The sequence below is a fragment of the Octopus bimaculoides genome, chromosome 9, assembly GCF_046866305.1.
Source record: "Octopus bimaculoides isolate indiv1 chromosome 9, ASM4686630v1, whole genome shotgun sequence".
NCBI classification, from domain to species: Eukaryota; Metazoa; Mollusca; class Cephalopoda; order Octopoda; family Octopodidae; genus Octopus; species Octopus bimaculoides.
In genome coordinates this window covers 57,401,221-57,420,189 of record NC_142936.1, presented here as the reverse complement: position 1 = coordinate 57,420,189, position 18,969 = coordinate 57,401,221, and the positions used below count along the sequence as shown (strand labels likewise).

The window sequence follows — 18,969 nt, the reverse complement described above, 5'->3', positions numbered from 1 at the left end:
GCCCATCCTTACAACTATCAACCAATCAATAAACCCTTAACACCAAACTGGTTGTTGCCATCATTACATCTCTGTCACTAACTCTTGTCATTATTATTTATTTCCATAATAGCCACTCCCACCTTCTGTTACTCTTTACTGTCCCACCCTGGTACATTAATAACTCTATAGCTTTCAATGCTAACTCTACAGGACTAGAAATAGCAAGAATAATTTCATAGCATTCACTGACACTTCAAAGGTTTAATCTTTCTAGCTCTTTCTTGATCCTTGTTGTTCAAGTAGGTCATTTGAATAGTGGGGGGTCATCATTTAATTTTCATTAATTAGATTGACAATAGACTAATGTAAACCCGCATACTTGTCAAGTAGATTACTCAGAATGACATCTGGCAATAATCAGTGGAATGTTCATTAGTGGTCTCAATGTTTGTTAAGTCCAGAATCTTCAACAAGTCAACACAGCAACAATTACCAATGGAATTCTCTTCAGTGGATCTTGAATTTGATTGATTTCTAATGATGCTTGATCTTCCTGATGAAGTTGTATCCTTTGGCTAGACAGAGCCATTTTGATCATCTGGATATCTAATGTGAACATAAGGAGGAATAGCATCTATTGGTTTAACCTTATCAACTTTAGTCTCATATTTATCACCACAATTAAACCATCTAACCAAAACCTCTCTGGTATCAGAAAGCAACCTTGGTAAAAACCTTCACTGGTAAGTGATGTGAAAGACAAATAATCTTTCATGAAGCATTGAGGCACCAGGTTTGTCACTGTGCAAATGAGAATTTTAGACAAATCATTCCATGCCTAATTACAAGGATTGGTTCCCTTAAATTATTACATCATTTTTCTGGCAGCTTTCTTCAATGAAGTGTAAGAGTTATTATTCTCCATAGTTCCATTTAACAGTTCTACTTGACTATTTCCTTCAGGATGGTATGAAATTGTTTCAGTTTAAACAGTATTATTGTTCTCCACAAAATGTACCAACATTTTGAAATAAAACTAGGATCCTTGTTCTTAGTGAATTGAAATAAGAACACTAAACACAAAGAACATATTTTAAGGACAGTGAATTACAGCAAGAGTTATTATATTTGAACATGAAAACACAAAGGGAAGCTTTCAGCCAACAAAAAGTGGTAAGAGTTAGAAGATGGTAGAGAACCTTTGAAGTGAAATGCTCAAATGGCTGTGTGGATACAATAAGTGTTTTAATTTTGATATATTCATGAAGTTTCTTAATTTTTTTTGACATCTTCCAAAGAAAATGGCAAGTTCTTAGACCTGACATAGTGCTGTCTTCAAGTTTCAAAATTTTATGTAAATTTATGATTCTAGGAGACGATATTATAGAAGAGCATCTGGTAAGCACATCAGTAGCTGTTATCTTTACCAGGTATGTGTTGGATATCATAATTGTAGAACATTAATTCCATGCACCAATGGAGGAGGTCTTGTCATTCTTCAACTTTTTTCTGCTTTTGTGAATAAGATGGCCTGTCAATCAGTGAGTAATGAGAAATAGCTTTGAAGTGAAAAAGATTGCCATTTCCTTGCACTTTCTAGGATAGCTGTAGCTTCCTTTTCAATTGATGAGAGATTTTGTTCAGGGTCAGAGAGTATTATAAAGAAGAAAGCAACAAGTTTATGGCACTGTGAAAGAGCACACAAAATTGTAGTTGCAGAAGCATCAGACCTGACATATAGTGGAATGTCAGGTAAGATAGGTGAGAGACATACAGAGAGATGCATTAGCTGTTGATATTTTAAGTAGAGGAACATTAACTGGGTGTCTTTTTTTTGGCAATGGGAAAAAATAGTATTTAGTTGGTGTTGAATTAATTCCAAGAAATGGAACATCTATTTAGAGGAGGAGTTAGTCAAAGATGTTTAGTATAACTAGACGTATGATAACTGAAGGTTTCAATCTTTCTACATCATGTTGCCGGGGATTATTTTGTTCTTTAATTTTGTATCTAAAGTAATGAATGTTAGGATAAACATGAACTCATTTGATATCCTTGTCAACAATAGCATTATCCATCACTTTGAAAAGCAAAGCATTTACGGTATTAATCACACTAAAGGGTAACTATGGTGACTGAAATAAGGGTCCATCAGTTTGAAATGTGTGTTCTTACTGTCATTGAGAATTAGGATGTGATGGTCTGCAGCTTTCAGATACAGTTTATAGAATTTATTGTAGGAAATTAAATGTACAGGAGCTTCAATTTTAGCAAATTAGTAAGCATTAGAAAGTAGTAACAATTTATCATTTGTGAGTAGTCAATAGCAGGGCATTATTTATTACTGTTTTTTACTACTACTGTTGTGTTCACCAAAGAGAAAAACTGGGGATTCATAATACCATCTTCAAGAAATCGTTTAGGATTAATTGGTTTCAAATCATTGTATAAGTGGGGAAAAAGACAAGAAACTATCATCAACATAGAAACAAGTTGAACAACAGTTCCAGATAAGGCATGGAGAAGGGAAGATTACTGGTAAGCCTCTGCATCTATTTTAGCAGCTTCCAGAGAATGAGCTTGTGTATTACCTGTTACAAATTCAATGAAGAAACCTCAAAGACTTTTTGCCAAATATGGTCAGATGAAAATGGAAATCCATGACTCTCTAGTGCTTTTTTTACATGATACATCAACCGTTACAGCCCAGAATTCACAATGTCCAACAAGGCTGTGTAGAATTGTGACATTAGATTCAATATCTTTACCTGAATGTTCTTTCCCTACTCAACAAGTTACAGTTTGTTTTTTAATGAAGATACAATGAAAAGTAGCCATTGCAATATTATTGTTGATGCAGTCTGGCTGAAGACTGCAGCTGGAAATGAAGTGAATCTTTGTTTAGTTGAATCTTGAAATTTAACAACAAATCTTAAGAATGTAATTTTTCAGTGCATCCACGCTGTGCTTGTATCTCAGGAAGTGCCCCTGTCACAGTAATGCGAAAGAAAACTTTATTTCATTTTCATTGTTTTTTTCCAAGTTCTAGCTAAATAAATTCTTGCAAAGCAGTTACTAAGATTAATTTAATTTTTGCTAAAATGTTCAAATTCAGTATTTGAAATATAAATGGGAATGTGCCCATTTTTATTGTAAATGGCTGGCTTCCAGTTTTCAATCAAAGTATATCTAATGCTATCTGGACAGGAAGTGGTAATAATGATTTCATTGCAGAAATAGTAATAAACTCTCCACCATCTTATTGGAAAGACACCGGATACTATATAAATTACTGATGAAAAGAAAATCTACAGACACAGTCTGTAATATATCATAGCACAGGATAATATGATTCTTGATCCATGATTTCTGAAATGCAAAATGGAATACTTTGACTATGAGTTTTGATCAAAGCTGACATGGAACAAATCAGTGACAACAACAGCAACAATATCAACAACAATACAAATCCAGCTGTAACAACATTGTAAAAGACAACTAAACATCAATGAACATCCTGAACCACAAAGACTGATAAACACTAGACTTTATAACTTACATCCACAGCAATGATCAGATGAGAAGCCCACCGAACTCCTGGATTGGATGCTATGCCATCATGGTGCCTGTTCACACCTATTAATGATACTTACTTTGCCAGCTCCAAAAAGATGAAATGTTAAAATCAATCACTAGAAGACATGAGCTGTAGAACTACAAGAGTGATAATACAGTAAAGAGTTCTAGTGTTACAAAAGAACTAAATCTGTACCAATAACAAGTACATAACTCTCTGTGCAAATATATATGTCTAAATGCTTGAAAGATATGTCTATTAATTCTGTTACTAAATATAAAATGAAATGTTTCAATGTTTTGTTTTCTTGCAGACAAATTTTCAAAGTTTACATGACATTTTCTGTGTTCATTTTTATTAAACATTTAGTTGTTGATGTTTTATTGTTTTGGGTTTAATTGTGTAACAGTTGTTATTGTTGTTGTATTAATCTGTGAAGGTGTGAATCCTAGTGGTTAGGGTATTTGGCTTATGATCACAAGGTTCTGAGTTCAATTCCTAGATAAGGAGACATGTTGTGTTATTGAAGGAGAGCCTTGTGTTTCATGTTGCTCCAGTTTACCAGCTGTCACGAATACCAGCTGGGTGTTGGAGCTGCTCTTTCTCCCCCCCCCCTCCTTTCACTTCCAGAATGTTTCACTGGGGCAAGAGTGAGGGGAATGAGCAGGTGTCTTTGTCTTCTCACAGAGCCATAGACACCTAAAAGACAATTAGTGAAAGCATGGTATGTGCTGCCAAGTCATACTCACTCACGAGTAATGGCTGGCTGTTCTTTGTATCAATTCTCTCCTCCTTTTCTCTCTCTCTCTCTCTCTCTCTCTCTCTCTCTCACACACTCGCTTTTCCTATCTACTCCACTCCACTCCATCCATATATGACTATAATGTGTTGTTACTTGCAAGATATGTTTTCTACAGACTTCATAGATATCCAGTCAGAAGACCTTGTCCCTGGCGACTTGATTGAAGTGCCTCGATCCGGCTGTTTAATGCAGTGTGATGCAGTATTAATCAGCGGCAACTGCATTGTTAATGAAAGTGTGTTAACAGGTATGCTCTTTTATTATATACAAATATATATAGATATGTATATGTATATATATGTATATGTATATATATATATATATATATATATATATATATATATATATATATGTGTATGTGTGTGTTTGTTTTTTTTATTTTACTTTCTAATTTTTCCAAATGTAGAATTATGGAAAGAAGTTCCTAGCTAGTACTGAAGAATCATTGCTCGTGAACATTGTGACATGGAACTCTGGAATAGAATATGATGGTACTGGGTGAGATAACTGTGGCACTTGCACCAAAGTGGTAGCCATGACCTCATTGTTATGTCAGGGACAATCTACCACTCTAGTGCTGATGCTGCTAGTATAATCTGTAAAGTGTAAGGCTGTTCTAGAGCCTTAATCTTGTGGAGGTATGACATCTCCCTAGTGCTGGTGGCTCGAAAAAAAAAAAAAACCCACATATGCACTCAGTAAAGTTGTTGGTGTTAAGGACATCAGGCAGTAGAAACCATGTAAAAAAAATGAAACACACAAGTGAGATGTAGTCCTTCAGCTTGTCTAGGTAAGCAGTAGAATACAGGTAAATTCACCATCAATTCACTGTGAAGAAAGTTCACTATGAGGAAAGTTTACTGAGAAAATATATCCATAGTATCTCACCAATAATAGTTAAAAACTATTTTATTGAGAAAAAAAAATTGGTGAATTGATGACGGTGAACTTTCCCTGTAGTGAATCGATGACAGTGAACTTACTGGACATTGAGCAGTAACCCCCACCATCACTTTCCTGGATATGTATTGAGTCTTACTGTGCCAACCCATCTTACCCATGCCATGGATTGAACTGGTCCACTGATGGTGGTCATGGTCATGGTCAAGTTCAGTGCTCTTAGCATCATCAATTGTAATCATGAATTTGTAATTGATGGTGCTAAAAGCACCAGACTTGCAACAGCTGAGGAAGTGCAATGATCCTTGTATCACTGATGCAGAAACTCAAAGTTCTGTATGTAAGTCTCTGTAGCTGTATCAATCAATAAATATATAATGTGTGTATATATATATATATATATATATATATATATACACATATATAAATGTGTATATATTCATACATACAGTGAGTTTCTTTCAGTTTTTGTCTTCCAAATCTACTCACAAGGCTTTAGTCAGAGTCAGGCTATGGATCTGTAGTGGAAAACACTTACCCAGTACTGTATGATAGAACTGATCCTGAAGTCACATGGTTGGGAAATGGACCTCTTAACCACACAGCCATGCCTGCTCCTGTAACACACACGTATTAATTTCCAACACTTTTAACGAAAAATATATTTAATATTCCCGATTATACTCTGCAGCTTTATAATTGTTATTTATATATGTATACATATTTTTTTTAATTTCTTCTCAGGTGAAAGTGTGCCTGTCTTAAAGACTCCTCTTCCATATCCAACCCAAACCCATAATACTAACGAAAAGTTTAAGATGGACGATCACTCTCGCCATGTGTTATTCTGTGGTACGAGGGTCATACAGACCAGGTATTATGAGAATCAAAGAGTCCAAGCTGTCATTTTACGTACAGGTGAGAATCAATTGTTATATTTTTGTGTTTGTGGAAGTGGAGTTCATTCTGTTTGGGCATAGTGTCTGGATGGAAATAATACTTACAAAATGTTGTTTCTCAACCACGCTGTCTTGGGTCCAGTCCCTTACATGCGCAGCACCTTGGGCGAGTGTCTTTTTTCTACTATAGTCTTGTGAATGGATTTGGTAGACAGAAACAGAATGAATTTCATTGTGTGTGTGTGCATCTATTATGTGTGTACCCTTGTTTTGATGTGATGATTGTAAATGAGCATCACTGTTACATAAGCAGTGTTGTTTGTTTCCAGTCTTCCCTGAAAAATGTGTAGAAATTGGAAAATATTATTTTGCTTGGAATTTGCAGTCGGCATAATGTTATGTTTCTATCCACATTATTTTACATCACCTCAGTTCAACCGACTTAGCTTGTTGAAAGTAGCAACCAGATCATTTTGGGAATGCTATCATCTTCATCATCATTTAACATCCTCCTTCCATGCTGACATGGGTTGGATAGTTTGACAGGAGTTGACCAGACAGAAGCCTGCACTGTACATCTTTGTTTTGGCATGATATTTCGGTTAGCTGCCCTTCCTAACACCAACCACTCCATGGACTGAGTACTTTTTACATGGCACTAACACAGGTGAAGTCAGTTTTGGAATAGTTTTTACAGCTTGATGCCCTTCCAAATGCCTACCACTTTACAGTGTGGACTGGATGCTTTTTAAGTGGTACCATCACTGGCAGGGTCACCAAGTAGCTTTGCAAGACAAGGAAGCTTTGAGAGAGGAGGGGGGCACTGGAGGAGGTGATCTTGTGTCAGATGATGAATGGTTAGACACAAGACTATCTGTGATAAATTAGGGTCTTGTCCAGTGAGAAATATATCTCTCATCTGCTTAGCACTTTGGAACTGAAGTGCAATTTTAAAATCCACCTAGGACTTAAGAGGCTATTTACATTACATGAGAACAATTTAAGGTTTATTTATTTATTATGTTTATTTTATATCACAATTAAGGATCAATAATATCATTGATTATAGGTTTATTATTTATTAATTATGGCCAGGTTCCAACCTGGGCCATAGTAACAAAGCCTGTTACACTTCTTGGTCTAATATCACAACCTCGAGGTCCTGGATAAGTTTCAGGTTAGTGTCTGCAATCAAATTGTCTATGTGTGACAATGTTTTCCTCTGCTTAAATCACCATGAAGTGGGTTCCACAAGACTAATTTGGATGCTCCCAGCTAGGGTGGCACACACACTGATCAGATAGTTGCAGCCGTCTTTGTGTGATCTTACTAACTTTTGGTTCCATAAAAGCAATTCGTTTGTCATTTGTTGCTGCCATTTAACATTTAGAATCATTTGTAGCATCATTGTGTAGCAGCCATCTAAGCCCATTTGATAATTTCTTTGTCAGTGTCCGTGTTTCACTGCCATATAATAGCACTGATTTGACAGTTGCAGTGAAGATCTTGATTTTGATTTGCCTGGGCAATTTGGAGCTCCAGGCCTTCTTTAGTTTGTGGTAGGTTTTCACTGTTTCACTTATCTGCGATGGCAGGAGTGTTAAGGAAATGGCTATAATTTGATGCAGAACAAATTTTTCAAGGAGTCTCATTTGTAAAGCTTTGGTTATTTTGCTCTTCGGTTTTCTTATTGGTGTTCATGTCTTTTACCAAAATACATTGGTGAAATACGGACTCACACATGTATATGCTTATAAACATGTATGTGTGTTTGAGTATGAAATTGATGTCATTTTTAAGCAATTTTAAGATAAATAACAACATTTATTGATGGTGGTGTTGGTGGTGTGGAACTTGAGTGTAAAGTTGTTGGTGGGAATATCGAGTGTAGAGTTAAATTTATTGCAAAATTTGTATTGACTGGGATTTTAAGTTTCACATGATTGTTTATTGGCTTATTCAACCAGTAGGTTGAATAAGCTGGCACACGCACAAAAGGCTTGAGCACACTTTCAAGGTGCTGCACAGTGAAATTGAACCTGGAATCGCGTGGTTTATATAACCAAAGTCAATCTTCTTGTTGCATACTGAATGGCTTAGTTCAAACCATCAAAACATTTTTGGTTCAATAGCTTATAAATTATAACAATTTTAGACTTCATCAATAAAAAAAAAGTCTTGCCAATGCAGACCATTCCCTGTTTCCATGATTCTGTTACTTTATTTATCATCGAAACTTAGCAAATGTTCATAATTAAGAAATGTTTCGGTTCAATTTCTTTGAAGAAAGACATGGCATGTTTTTGGAGAAGACCAATAGGTATGAAGTTTAATGAGCTAGATCTCATTGTCAAGACTTCAGATCTTATTACAACAAATTTTTTTTTTTTAATAGCTTGTTCTTGGGCAAGGAACACAACTCAGACACTTTTGTATCTTGCTTTCGTAAAAGGAAGTACACCCTCTCATATTGGTCTCAGTCACTGTTAGAGGATTGGCACTATTGCTTCCTCTATCCATATCACATTTTGTGGTCTCCTTTAGTGTATTCCTTCACTTCTCCATTCCCCTTCCTCCCTCTCCATTTATTTATTTATTTATTTTATAGTCTATCATTTTCATCATCATCATCATCATCGTTTAACGTCCGCTTTCCATGCTAGCATGGGTTGGACGATTTGACTGAGGGCTGGTGGACCAGGAGGCGACACCAGGCCCCAATCTGATTTGGCAGAGTTTCTACAGCTGGATGCCCTTCCTAACGCCAACCACTCCGAGAGTGTAGTGGGTGTTTTACGTGCCACCGGCACGAGGGCCAGTCAGGCGGAACTGGCGACGGCCACGCTCGAAATGGTGTGTTTTATAGTTATCAATTCTAATACCAGGCAACAATACTCGTTCTTAGCCCAGAGTTACTGCCCTTGCACTATAAATATTTTTACCTTAGAAAAAAAAAAACGATAATTTTGATTTCCACTCCTTCCCTCCCTCCAATACCATTTTACCAGAGACAATCTTAATCCAAGCAGGCACATCTAACAACCATATAGCTATCAGATTTATGGGAAACTTTTCGTTATTTCATTTGTATGATGACTATAAAACTATATAGTCTCACTATGTTGTATACTGAATATCCCTTTTTTGTGTGGCTGTGAACTGCAACCAATCACAGTGATATAATAATTGTTAACTTTTTTTCTTTCCTCCAGGGTTCTCAACTACTAAAGGAGAATTAACTCGGTCCATTCTATTCCCAAAACCAATAGACATAAATCTCACCAAGGATACATATGTATTTATTTTAATCTTAAGCGTACTTGCTCTTATGGAATTTATCTACACAATTGTGATTATGGTAAGTTCTTTGGTTCATGTTGTTATTACTGCTGTTTTATAACAACTCACCATGTAGACACAGATACACACACATGCACACACACACGAAATGCACCAAATACGATTCCACTATGCACCAAACACTATTCCACTAATGAGAGTGAATTTGGTAGATGGAAACTGAAAGAAGCCTGCCACACACACACACATTTATGTGTGTGTTTGTGTCTATGTTTGTCTCTCCACCATCGCTTGACAACCAATGTTGGTGTGTTTACATCCCTGTAACTTAGCAGTTTGGTAAAAGAAACTGATGGAATAAATACTAGATTTACAAAGAATAGGTCCTGGGGTTGAATCCTTCAACTAAAACCATTTAAGGCAGTGCTCCAGCATGGCTAAAATCAAATGACTGAAACAAGTAAAAGAATATATATGTTTTACTTTTACCTTTACTTGTTTCAGTCATTTGACTGTAGCCATGCTGGAGCACTGCCTTTTATTCGAACAAATCGACCCCAAAACTTATAAACTTATTCTTTGTAAGCCTAGTATTTATTCTATTGGTCTCTTTTGCCAAACTGGTAAGTTATGGGGACATAAGCACACCAACATTAGTTGTCAAGCAATAGTGGACGGACAAACACAGACACACAGATATATATATATACATATACATATATACATATATATATAGGTGTATATATATATATATATATGTATATATATATATATATATATATATATATATATATATATCTATATATATATATATATATATACACACACATATATATGTGTATATATGTCTACACACACACATATATATGTATCCTACAACTGTGAGTCCGCTGCCCTAACCACTGGGCCATTGCGCCGCCACTCTCTCTCTCTCTCTATATATATATATATATATATATATATATATATATATATGTATATATATTTATATAAAGGGCGTAGTAATGCCCTTTATATAAATATATATATATATGAGACCTTTGGAAATGTGCTGTGCGTGAGAAGACCCGGCAAGCCAAGTAAGATCGTTGCCAGTGCCCCTGGACTGGCTCTTGTGCGGGTGGCACATGAGATGCACCATTTTGAGCGTGGCCGTTGCCAGTATCGCCTGACTGGCTCCCGTAGGATTTTCAAGTGAGATCGTTGCCAGTGCCCCTGGACTGGCTTGTGCGGGTGGCACATAAAAGACACCATTTCGAGCGTGGCCGTTTTCGTGCGGGTGACACGTAAAAGCACCCACTACACTCTCTGAGTGGTTGGCGTTAGGAAGGGCATCCAGCTGTAGAAACTCTGCCAAATTAGATTGGAGCCTGGTGTTGCCATCCGGTTTCACCAGTCCTCAGTCAAATCGTCCAACCCATGCTAGCATGGAAAGCGGGCGTTAAACGATGATGATGATGATGATGATATATATATATATATATATATATATATATATATATATATATATATACACGTACTTGTACACTAAAATAAGTTTTTGTGAAAGGGGAGTGAAATATATTGAATTTCTAATTTTGGCACAAGGCCAGTAGGTTTGGCAAAGTGAGTAAGTTGATTACATTGACCCCAGTACTCAACTAGTACTTATTGTATCAATCTTGAAAGGATGTAAGGCAAAGTCTACCTTGGCAGAATTTGAACTCTGAATATGAAATACTTCTAAGCTTTTTGTTCAGCATTTGAGTGAACTATATTGAAATTAGTTTCTGCTGTATAAAATCAATGCGTTATTTTCTTTTAGTGTAGGAGAGGTACTGTTTTCTTTGGTTACAATCCTAGATTTTGATTTTATATTCATTCTCTGGCATTAACAGAAATTAATCAAGCATGCCCTACTGAATGTGTAATGTTAGTATGCATGAATGACAGAAGACTGGTGAGCTGCTCTGAAGGTGCATGGCTCAGTGATTAGAGCATTGGGCTCACAATCACGAGGTAGTGAGTTTGATTCCCAGACCAGGCTGTGTGTTGTGTTCTTGAGCAAGACACTTTATTTCACGTTGCTCCAGTTCACTCAGCTGTAGAAATGAGTTATGACATCACTGGTGCCAAGCTGTATCAGAGTTTGCCTTTCCCTTGGATAACATCGGTGGCATGAAGAAGGGAGGCTTGTATGCATGGGTGACTGCTGGTCTTCCATAAACAACCTTATCTGGACTTGTGCCTTGGAGGAGAACTTTCTAGTCACAATCCCATGGTCATTCTTGACTGAAGGGGTCTTTATCCTTATTATTAGTAAGGTGCAAGAAAAACTGTGACATTACAAGAACTAGCCATTGTGGGAAAGAGAGAAATGACTGTGCTGGTATTGACATATGATGCAGATATATATGAAGGATGATAGTCGGCTTATCTTTACATGAGATAGTTAACTCTGTTCACATTTATTTTGAGAAATATTTTTTTAATTTCTTTTATTTTGTGTATATTTAAAGGTTCAAAATGGTGTACATGGTGGTCTTATTGCCATACGAGCCCTTGATTTAATAACAATTGCTATACCTCCAGCTTTACCAGCAGCTCTCACTGTCGGCACAGTGTTTGCACAAGCAAGACTGAAAAAAGCCTCTGTGTACTGTATTTCACCTTCCAATATCAATATTTGTGGAAACCTTGATGTCATATGCTTTGACAAGGTAAGAAATATTTATTCACCAAATCTTTATATTTGATGTTTTGACAATTTTTACTAGGATCAACAACACATTGAGTGCCCTGATATAATTTTAGGGTGGGTGGGATTAAGGTTGAAGAGGTGTAGATATTAGTATTGATGTCCATAAAAGACTGAAAATGAATTCCATAGCATTATAGTTCTGGATCTTTTTTTCTTCTCTAACTATTGATGGAGGCAGTTGATGACATTGGGACACGTGTGCTTTGGGCATTTAACCCTATATCATTTAAACCGGCTATATCCAGCCAAAATCTCCCACCTGTTTTCTTTTCAAACCAACTAGATCCTTCTTCTCACATCTACCCTACATTATCATTTTAAAAATTAACAACCACATCATCAAAATCTCAAAGCTACAAGTTAATGCATGACTAATTCAAAACAATATGATTATATAAGCATTACATTTGACAAAGTGGTAGACGGACAATTCGTCGACAGACAATTGACTGATTGGACAATTTGCTGAAAAGACAATATGTTGACATTTTTTAAAAACAAAGTAAAAATTATGAAAATGTTTCATGAGAGTTACAAATAAAAACAATTTATTTATAAAAAGATATTACATACAATATTACATACAATACAACATATGAAGAAAGCACAAAAAGTTTTGTTAGTCTTACAAATAGAAATAAAGATGTCACATACAATTATGGGCACATGCCCTTAAAAATTCCAACCTGGCTTCATCTTCCTTAAGGTGAATGTACTTTTTGCTTTTCCTTGCCAATTGTCCAATCAGCGAATTGTCTATCGGTGAATTGTCTGCACACATGACAGAGTAATCTGAATACTAAAGGATTAAAACCTTAGCAGAGCCCATCTCTTTCCAGAAGAAATATGGATAGATACCCTCCCCCCACACACATCTTACATGATTTACATTCATTCTCTGAATATACAGCTGTTCCATGTACCCAAAGGTAGCTGGAGTAATATATTTAAACAGAAATTTAATCATATCAGCAGAAAGGTATGCATCACTACATGACTGGCAAGCTAGATGATACCGACAGTAATGACAAGAAAAGTAAACTCACATGGATCCATGGGAAATATATTTACATCTGATGCAAATATTGTCATCATTTATCATGCATTCTCTGTGTTGGCATGGGTTGGACGTTTGACAAGAGCTGGCAAGCTAGAGGGCTGTGCCAAGCTCTTTTGTCTATTTTGGTATGGTTGCTACAGCTGGGTGTCCTCTCTAATGCCAACCACTTTACAGAGTGTACGGGGTATTTTTTCCATGACACCAGCACTGGTGGGATCCCCAAGTGACTTGCAAGAGAAAACAAAGTCCTCTCAGCTGGGTTGGGTGGATAGTATTAAATGATGTGGCTTTGTACTAGTTGATAAGAGATTAAAAGAATCTGATGCAAAAGCAACAGACTTTGCTGTGAGGCAGCAATGGAAATCAGCCAGTGTGGGCATCTGAAAATCATTGTTAATGATCTAGATATCTTTCTCTTGCTGTTGCAGACCTTCAGCTACAAATAAACTAAAAAATGTGCCTATTGAAAATAAGAACTATTTGTTTGTCGTATTGATATATTTCTATCTTTTATCTTTTATTTGTTCCAGTCATTTGACTATCCTTGCATTTGATCGTCTCAAAAATGTAAAACATGTCCAAACCAAGCACTTTCTAATTGAATTTTCTTCTTTTCAGACTGGGACTCTCACAGAAGATGGACTTAACTTACGATGTGTTGTTCCTTGCCACAACAATGTGTAAGCTCTCTCTCTCTCTCTCATTATTTTACTTCAGCTTTTCTGTGTTGGCTTGGGTTAGATGGCCTCTTTGTTATGACCTAGAGAATTATAGTAGGTTGAAAACTGAGCCCTCATTAACACCTACCTGCATATTAAATTCATCATTAAGCTCATTGTTAACTCCAGTTCTGCTGACAGTACCTTTTGCAAGTTATTCATCTGTCTCTAGATTCTTTTTTAGTGCCCATCAGAGTATAGAACCTGATATCTGGTCAAAAGCCTTTTCTAGGTTTAAAAATTGGTATACATAGTGGTTTCCTCTTGGCTAAGAACTTCTCCTGTAGTTGCTTCATTAAGATAAAGACATATGTGGTTCCACTTTCTACGAACATCATTTTTACATCTCCTATTCATGTTTGCATGCATTTGAAGGGTCTCAAATTGTCTTAGCCTTTTTATATGCCTTGTCATTTGGCAAACAGAGCAATAGAAAAAAAGCCACCATGCTTTCTATTGATGTAGTTTCACTATTGGATACTATATAACCAAGCACTTTGTGATGTGGACTTTGTGCCATAGGCATTAAAATAGTTTTTTACAACAATAACAGTGTTCCCAATATCTTTGACCATCTTTTGTATTTAGAGTTACTACTCTCCAAGATGGGTTGCCCATGCTGCAGTGTCTCCATTTTCTCCATTTTTTACCTTCCAATTTTTTATTTCTTACAAATATATACATGTATACATGACTCGTAATGTTATAGAGCATTTCGAAGGCAGTGACAATGGAGTGATCTCCTGTTGCCTTCTCTAGGTAGACATGATGTGTAAGGTTTGAATAAATGGCTGTTGATTGGGGGATCAGAATAGCTTAGGAATATTAGCAATATGAATTGAAACAGCTTCAACTAAAAAGCAGTAGCCATGCTCAATATGCAGAAAACTTCTACTACTGCAATACCAGCTTTGCCTTATGACTCTTGCCTGTAGAACTATTTTCAAAATTTATATATACTCCAGTTGGAGCATTTCATCCCAACACTTTGAGCTAATGAAACATCTGTCAACTATACAGTGCTCCTACTGTTTGCAACAGTGAACTATGCTTTCTTGAGGTATCTAGCTATGATGAGGTGTACAAAATGAGAAATGATTGTAGGTCTTTGCTTGAGTCACAGCATGATGCTGGTTAGCTAGCACTCCATTGATTATATCAACGAGGGTTCCAGTTGATCTGATCAACAGAATAGTCTGCTTGCGAAATTAACATGCAAGTGGCTGAGCACTCCACAGACATGCATATCCCTAATGTAGTTCTCAAAGAGATTCAGTATAACACAGAATGTGACAAGGTTGGCTCTTTGAATTACAGTTACAACTCGTTTTTGCCAACTGAGTGGACAGGGACAATATGAAATAAAGTGTCTTTTTCAAGGACACAATGCGCTGCCAGGAATTGAACTCACAATTATGAGCTGAATACCCTAACCACTAAGCCACACACCTTCTATATGATGCTGGTAGTTGGTAGAATATAAAACTTCAGTTATATAGACAGAATATCAGTATTTTAATCACTTCACTTGCTGTAACTGTCCGTTATCTGTGTGTCCATCTTCGTTTCTCTGTCTCTCTGTTTCTATCCCACGCTGTCTGTCTGTCTGTCCCTCCCTCCCCACCCTCTCTCTTCAATATATTTTCGATTGTAGCAAGTCATAAAAGGTGGCAATTTGATGTAATGGTCGTTTGCCCGAACAAGCATAATTGTTGGTAATCTCATTGGTGAAAATTACTGCCCATATCCGAATTCTAAACTTTCGTCAAAGAGAATTCTTTCACAAAATACGGTTCTTAGAATTCATGTATGAGCAGTTATAAAAACCCTGATTTAGGGGGAAATTAATCAGTGTTTGTTGGATTGTTACTAAACTCCACGACATTCACAATAGTGTTCTTTGGATGTTACTAAGCTCCATGGCACTCACTCCTTGAGATATTGGCTATTTTTTATGCCATGTCTATGATAAAAATCCAACAAGACTTATTTGAATTGTTGTGAACTCATGTAGTTGGTATGAAGGATTAGCTAGTGTGAATTTTAAGTTGTAATTCTCTACGACAAAGTGACTTTACTTTCCAATTGTACTATAAATGCTAAATGTACATAAATTAAATAATGTAGTAATTATTTTCTCTTTCTTCACGTTCTTCAACTTGTTAACAAAATTTGTTTCTGCAATTATGAAACTGTGTATTTTTTATAGCGGCTAAAAGAACATGAATTTGTTTATCTTCAACATACATGCATGCATAAAATGTCCGTTAGCGTTTCAGAGTATATATTTCTTGCTATGGTGTTCATGTAGCTGGAGTCAGGATTTATGTATAATGATAACACTTATAAGTAAGTTATAAGTGACGTGTTTATCAATATATATATTCCTACTTCAAAAGTAAAATATATTTATTATCTATTTCCAAATAGGAAACATATAAAAGTAATGTTACACAAACAGTAACAAAACACAGCTATAAAAAGTGGTGACCAGCTATAAAACTATCAGACGTTAACATATACAAAAATTCAGTATTCATTTATTTATCAATGTAATTTGTCTTTTATTATTTCTCCAGCTTTAGTCCTGAAGACTTTTTGGAAGAGTCTCTTCCCAAAGGGTTAATGTTGCATTGTATGGCAACCTGCCATTCCTTGATGGTCATTAACAATGAGCTGTCGGGGGACCCTATTGATTTGATTATGTTTCAAGCATCAAACTGGGTGAGTTTTTGTTTTCTAATTGTTATATGTATTGTGTTCTTCTCTAGTAACTGTTTCACTGAAGCTCTTTCTTTATAACAATACCAAATAAACTTCTCTATGTTAACTAAATAATATATGTTAACTAACGAAGAATTGTTTCTCAATATGACATTAATGATAAACCAAATAGTAAGCTTGGCATTAGCAAAAATCAAGGTGTTCTATTCATCATCATCATTTAACATCCATTTTCCATGCTGGCATGGGTTGGGTGGTTTGACAGGAACTGGCTATGCTGGAGGACTGCACCATGCTCCAGTCATCTGTTCTGACATGATTCCTACAGCTAGATGCTCTTCCTAATACCAGTCACTTTACAGAGTGTTCTGGATGCTTTTACATGGTGTTAGCATTAGTGCTTTTCATGTGGCACTAGCACCGGTGCTTTTTACATGCTAGTGGCACAAGTGCTCCTTATGTAGTGTGCTTTTATACATGGTGCCAGCATGGGTGCTTTTTACGTCACACTGGCACAGATGCTCTTCACGTGGTTCTGGCACAGGTGTATTTTATGTGGTTCCAGCACAGGTGCTTTTTATGTAGCATCAATACCCTGTGTTGGTTGGTATTGACATCTAGATCTTTCTGGTGGGGTGGTAGGGTGTGTGAAGTGGAATTGGTTGAAAGTGTTGAACACCTGAATAAATTTTTCTCAATATTTTGTTTCATTCTTCATTGTTACAAGTTCAAATCCCACTGGGGTTAATGGTTGCCTTTCATAACTTTGGGACAGTGAAATAAGTCCTAGTAATGTACTGGATTCTAGCAAGTCCATCCTGTCACTCTTTGCCTCAAATAGAAATTCATAATTTAAAGAAATATAGATGCTATTTCATATGGTTTTATTTAATTACTATAGTATAACTTTATTTGATCCTTTTACTGTGGAAATCACATTTATCCACTCAAAATTTCATTAACCCTGACTGCGGAAAGCAACCTTATACACCAATCTATCTTTTGTTGAGGAATGTAATGTTTGAAACTATTTTTTGTTGAGGTATATCAAGTTTATTGAGGCAACGTGACTTGCAGAAAATAACAATTCTATTTTTTGGGAGATATTTAACATCGTTACTGGAGTAACCATGAAACTTATTTGTGCCTTGGGAGGGTCATTACACCAGTAATAATAACACATGTACTGGTTTAATATCACTTCTTTACTGTTAGTTAATTAGTTAAATATCTAACCAACCAACTAACTAATCAATCACTCATTTAATATGTTGGTTAAACAATCAACCAGTTGTTTGATAGCCGAAGTCCTTCAATTGATATTTGCAACTTAATTAATTGCCTTGAATCTGAGTGAGAATTCGTCTTATGCCAGTGTGTATGTATACCTATGTGTGTGACTGCAGAAGTGTTTGTTTTGAAGAGAAGGGAAGGGCGAGAATAAATGAAAAGTTTGTGTGTGCATGTGTGTGTACACTTGTATGACTGCCTGTATGTGCATTGTGTGTGTGTGTGTGTGTGTGTGTGCATTAGCCATCCATGACCTCTTTAAGGGTTTGACCTTTTGTTCAAGGTCAGTTTGGTTTCAGATCTGCTGGGATTTGTTTGTCATCCTGTAAAGATTTATGGGTGTAGTTCCATACATGGGAAGGGAGAGGGGAGAGCAGAACATGGTTGGTGTGTGTTTGTATGAGCATCTGTATATTTGTGTATGTGTGTGTGAGTGCATGCGAATGTGTGGTCTAGTGTGTGTGTTTGTGTGGCTTAGTTGGTTCTGTGAGTGAGTGTATATGTTCATATATGTATGAGTGTTTGCTTGTGTGTGTGCATTCCAGAATGTATGCGTGTGCACATGTACATGTGCATGTAATGTGGTGGGTTTTTTGAATAGGTAAGTGTATGTGTTCTCTCATATGAATGTGTGTGTGTGCATCTGTGCATGTCTGTGTGTATGTGTGTTTATGCATACACGTATGCATAGACACACACACACAAATGCAAGGACTCACAACCACACACATCCATGCAAACACACAGGCACATGTGCATAGATACACGCTTATGTAGGAACACATATGCATAAACACATAAGCAAACACACATTCACAGAACCAACTAAACTACACAAACAACCACACCAGACCATACACTTGTGCATGCTGGCAGACACACATATGCACATACACACACACACACACACACACACAAATACAAATACGACCGTACACAAATACAAATATGGCTGCATGCAAATGCACACACACAT

At 36.3% G+C, this 18,969-nt stretch overlaps 1 protein-coding gene across 1 annotated transcript in view; it reads left to right on the top strand.

The window, feature by feature from the left end:
• The window catches only part of LOC106878814 (polyamine-transporting ATPase 13A3), a 164,873-nt gene that overhangs the window by 98,713 nt on the left and 47,191 nt on the right, over positions 1 to 18,969 (top strand). Inside the window, exons 11-16 of the mRNA XM_089357562.1 lie at positions 4,477 to 4,608; positions 6,006 to 6,179; positions 9,373 to 9,518; positions 11,959 to 12,159; positions 13,879 to 13,940; positions 16,559 to 16,703. Coding sequence (XP_089213688.1) covers positions 4,477 to 4,608; positions 6,006 to 6,179; positions 9,373 to 9,518; positions 11,959 to 12,159; positions 13,879 to 13,940; positions 16,559 to 16,703 — 860 coding nt within the window. The remainder of the gene's footprint in view (positions 1 to 4,476; positions 4,609 to 6,005; positions 6,180 to 9,372; positions 9,519 to 11,958; positions 12,160 to 13,878; positions 13,941 to 16,558; positions 16,704 to 18,969) is intronic.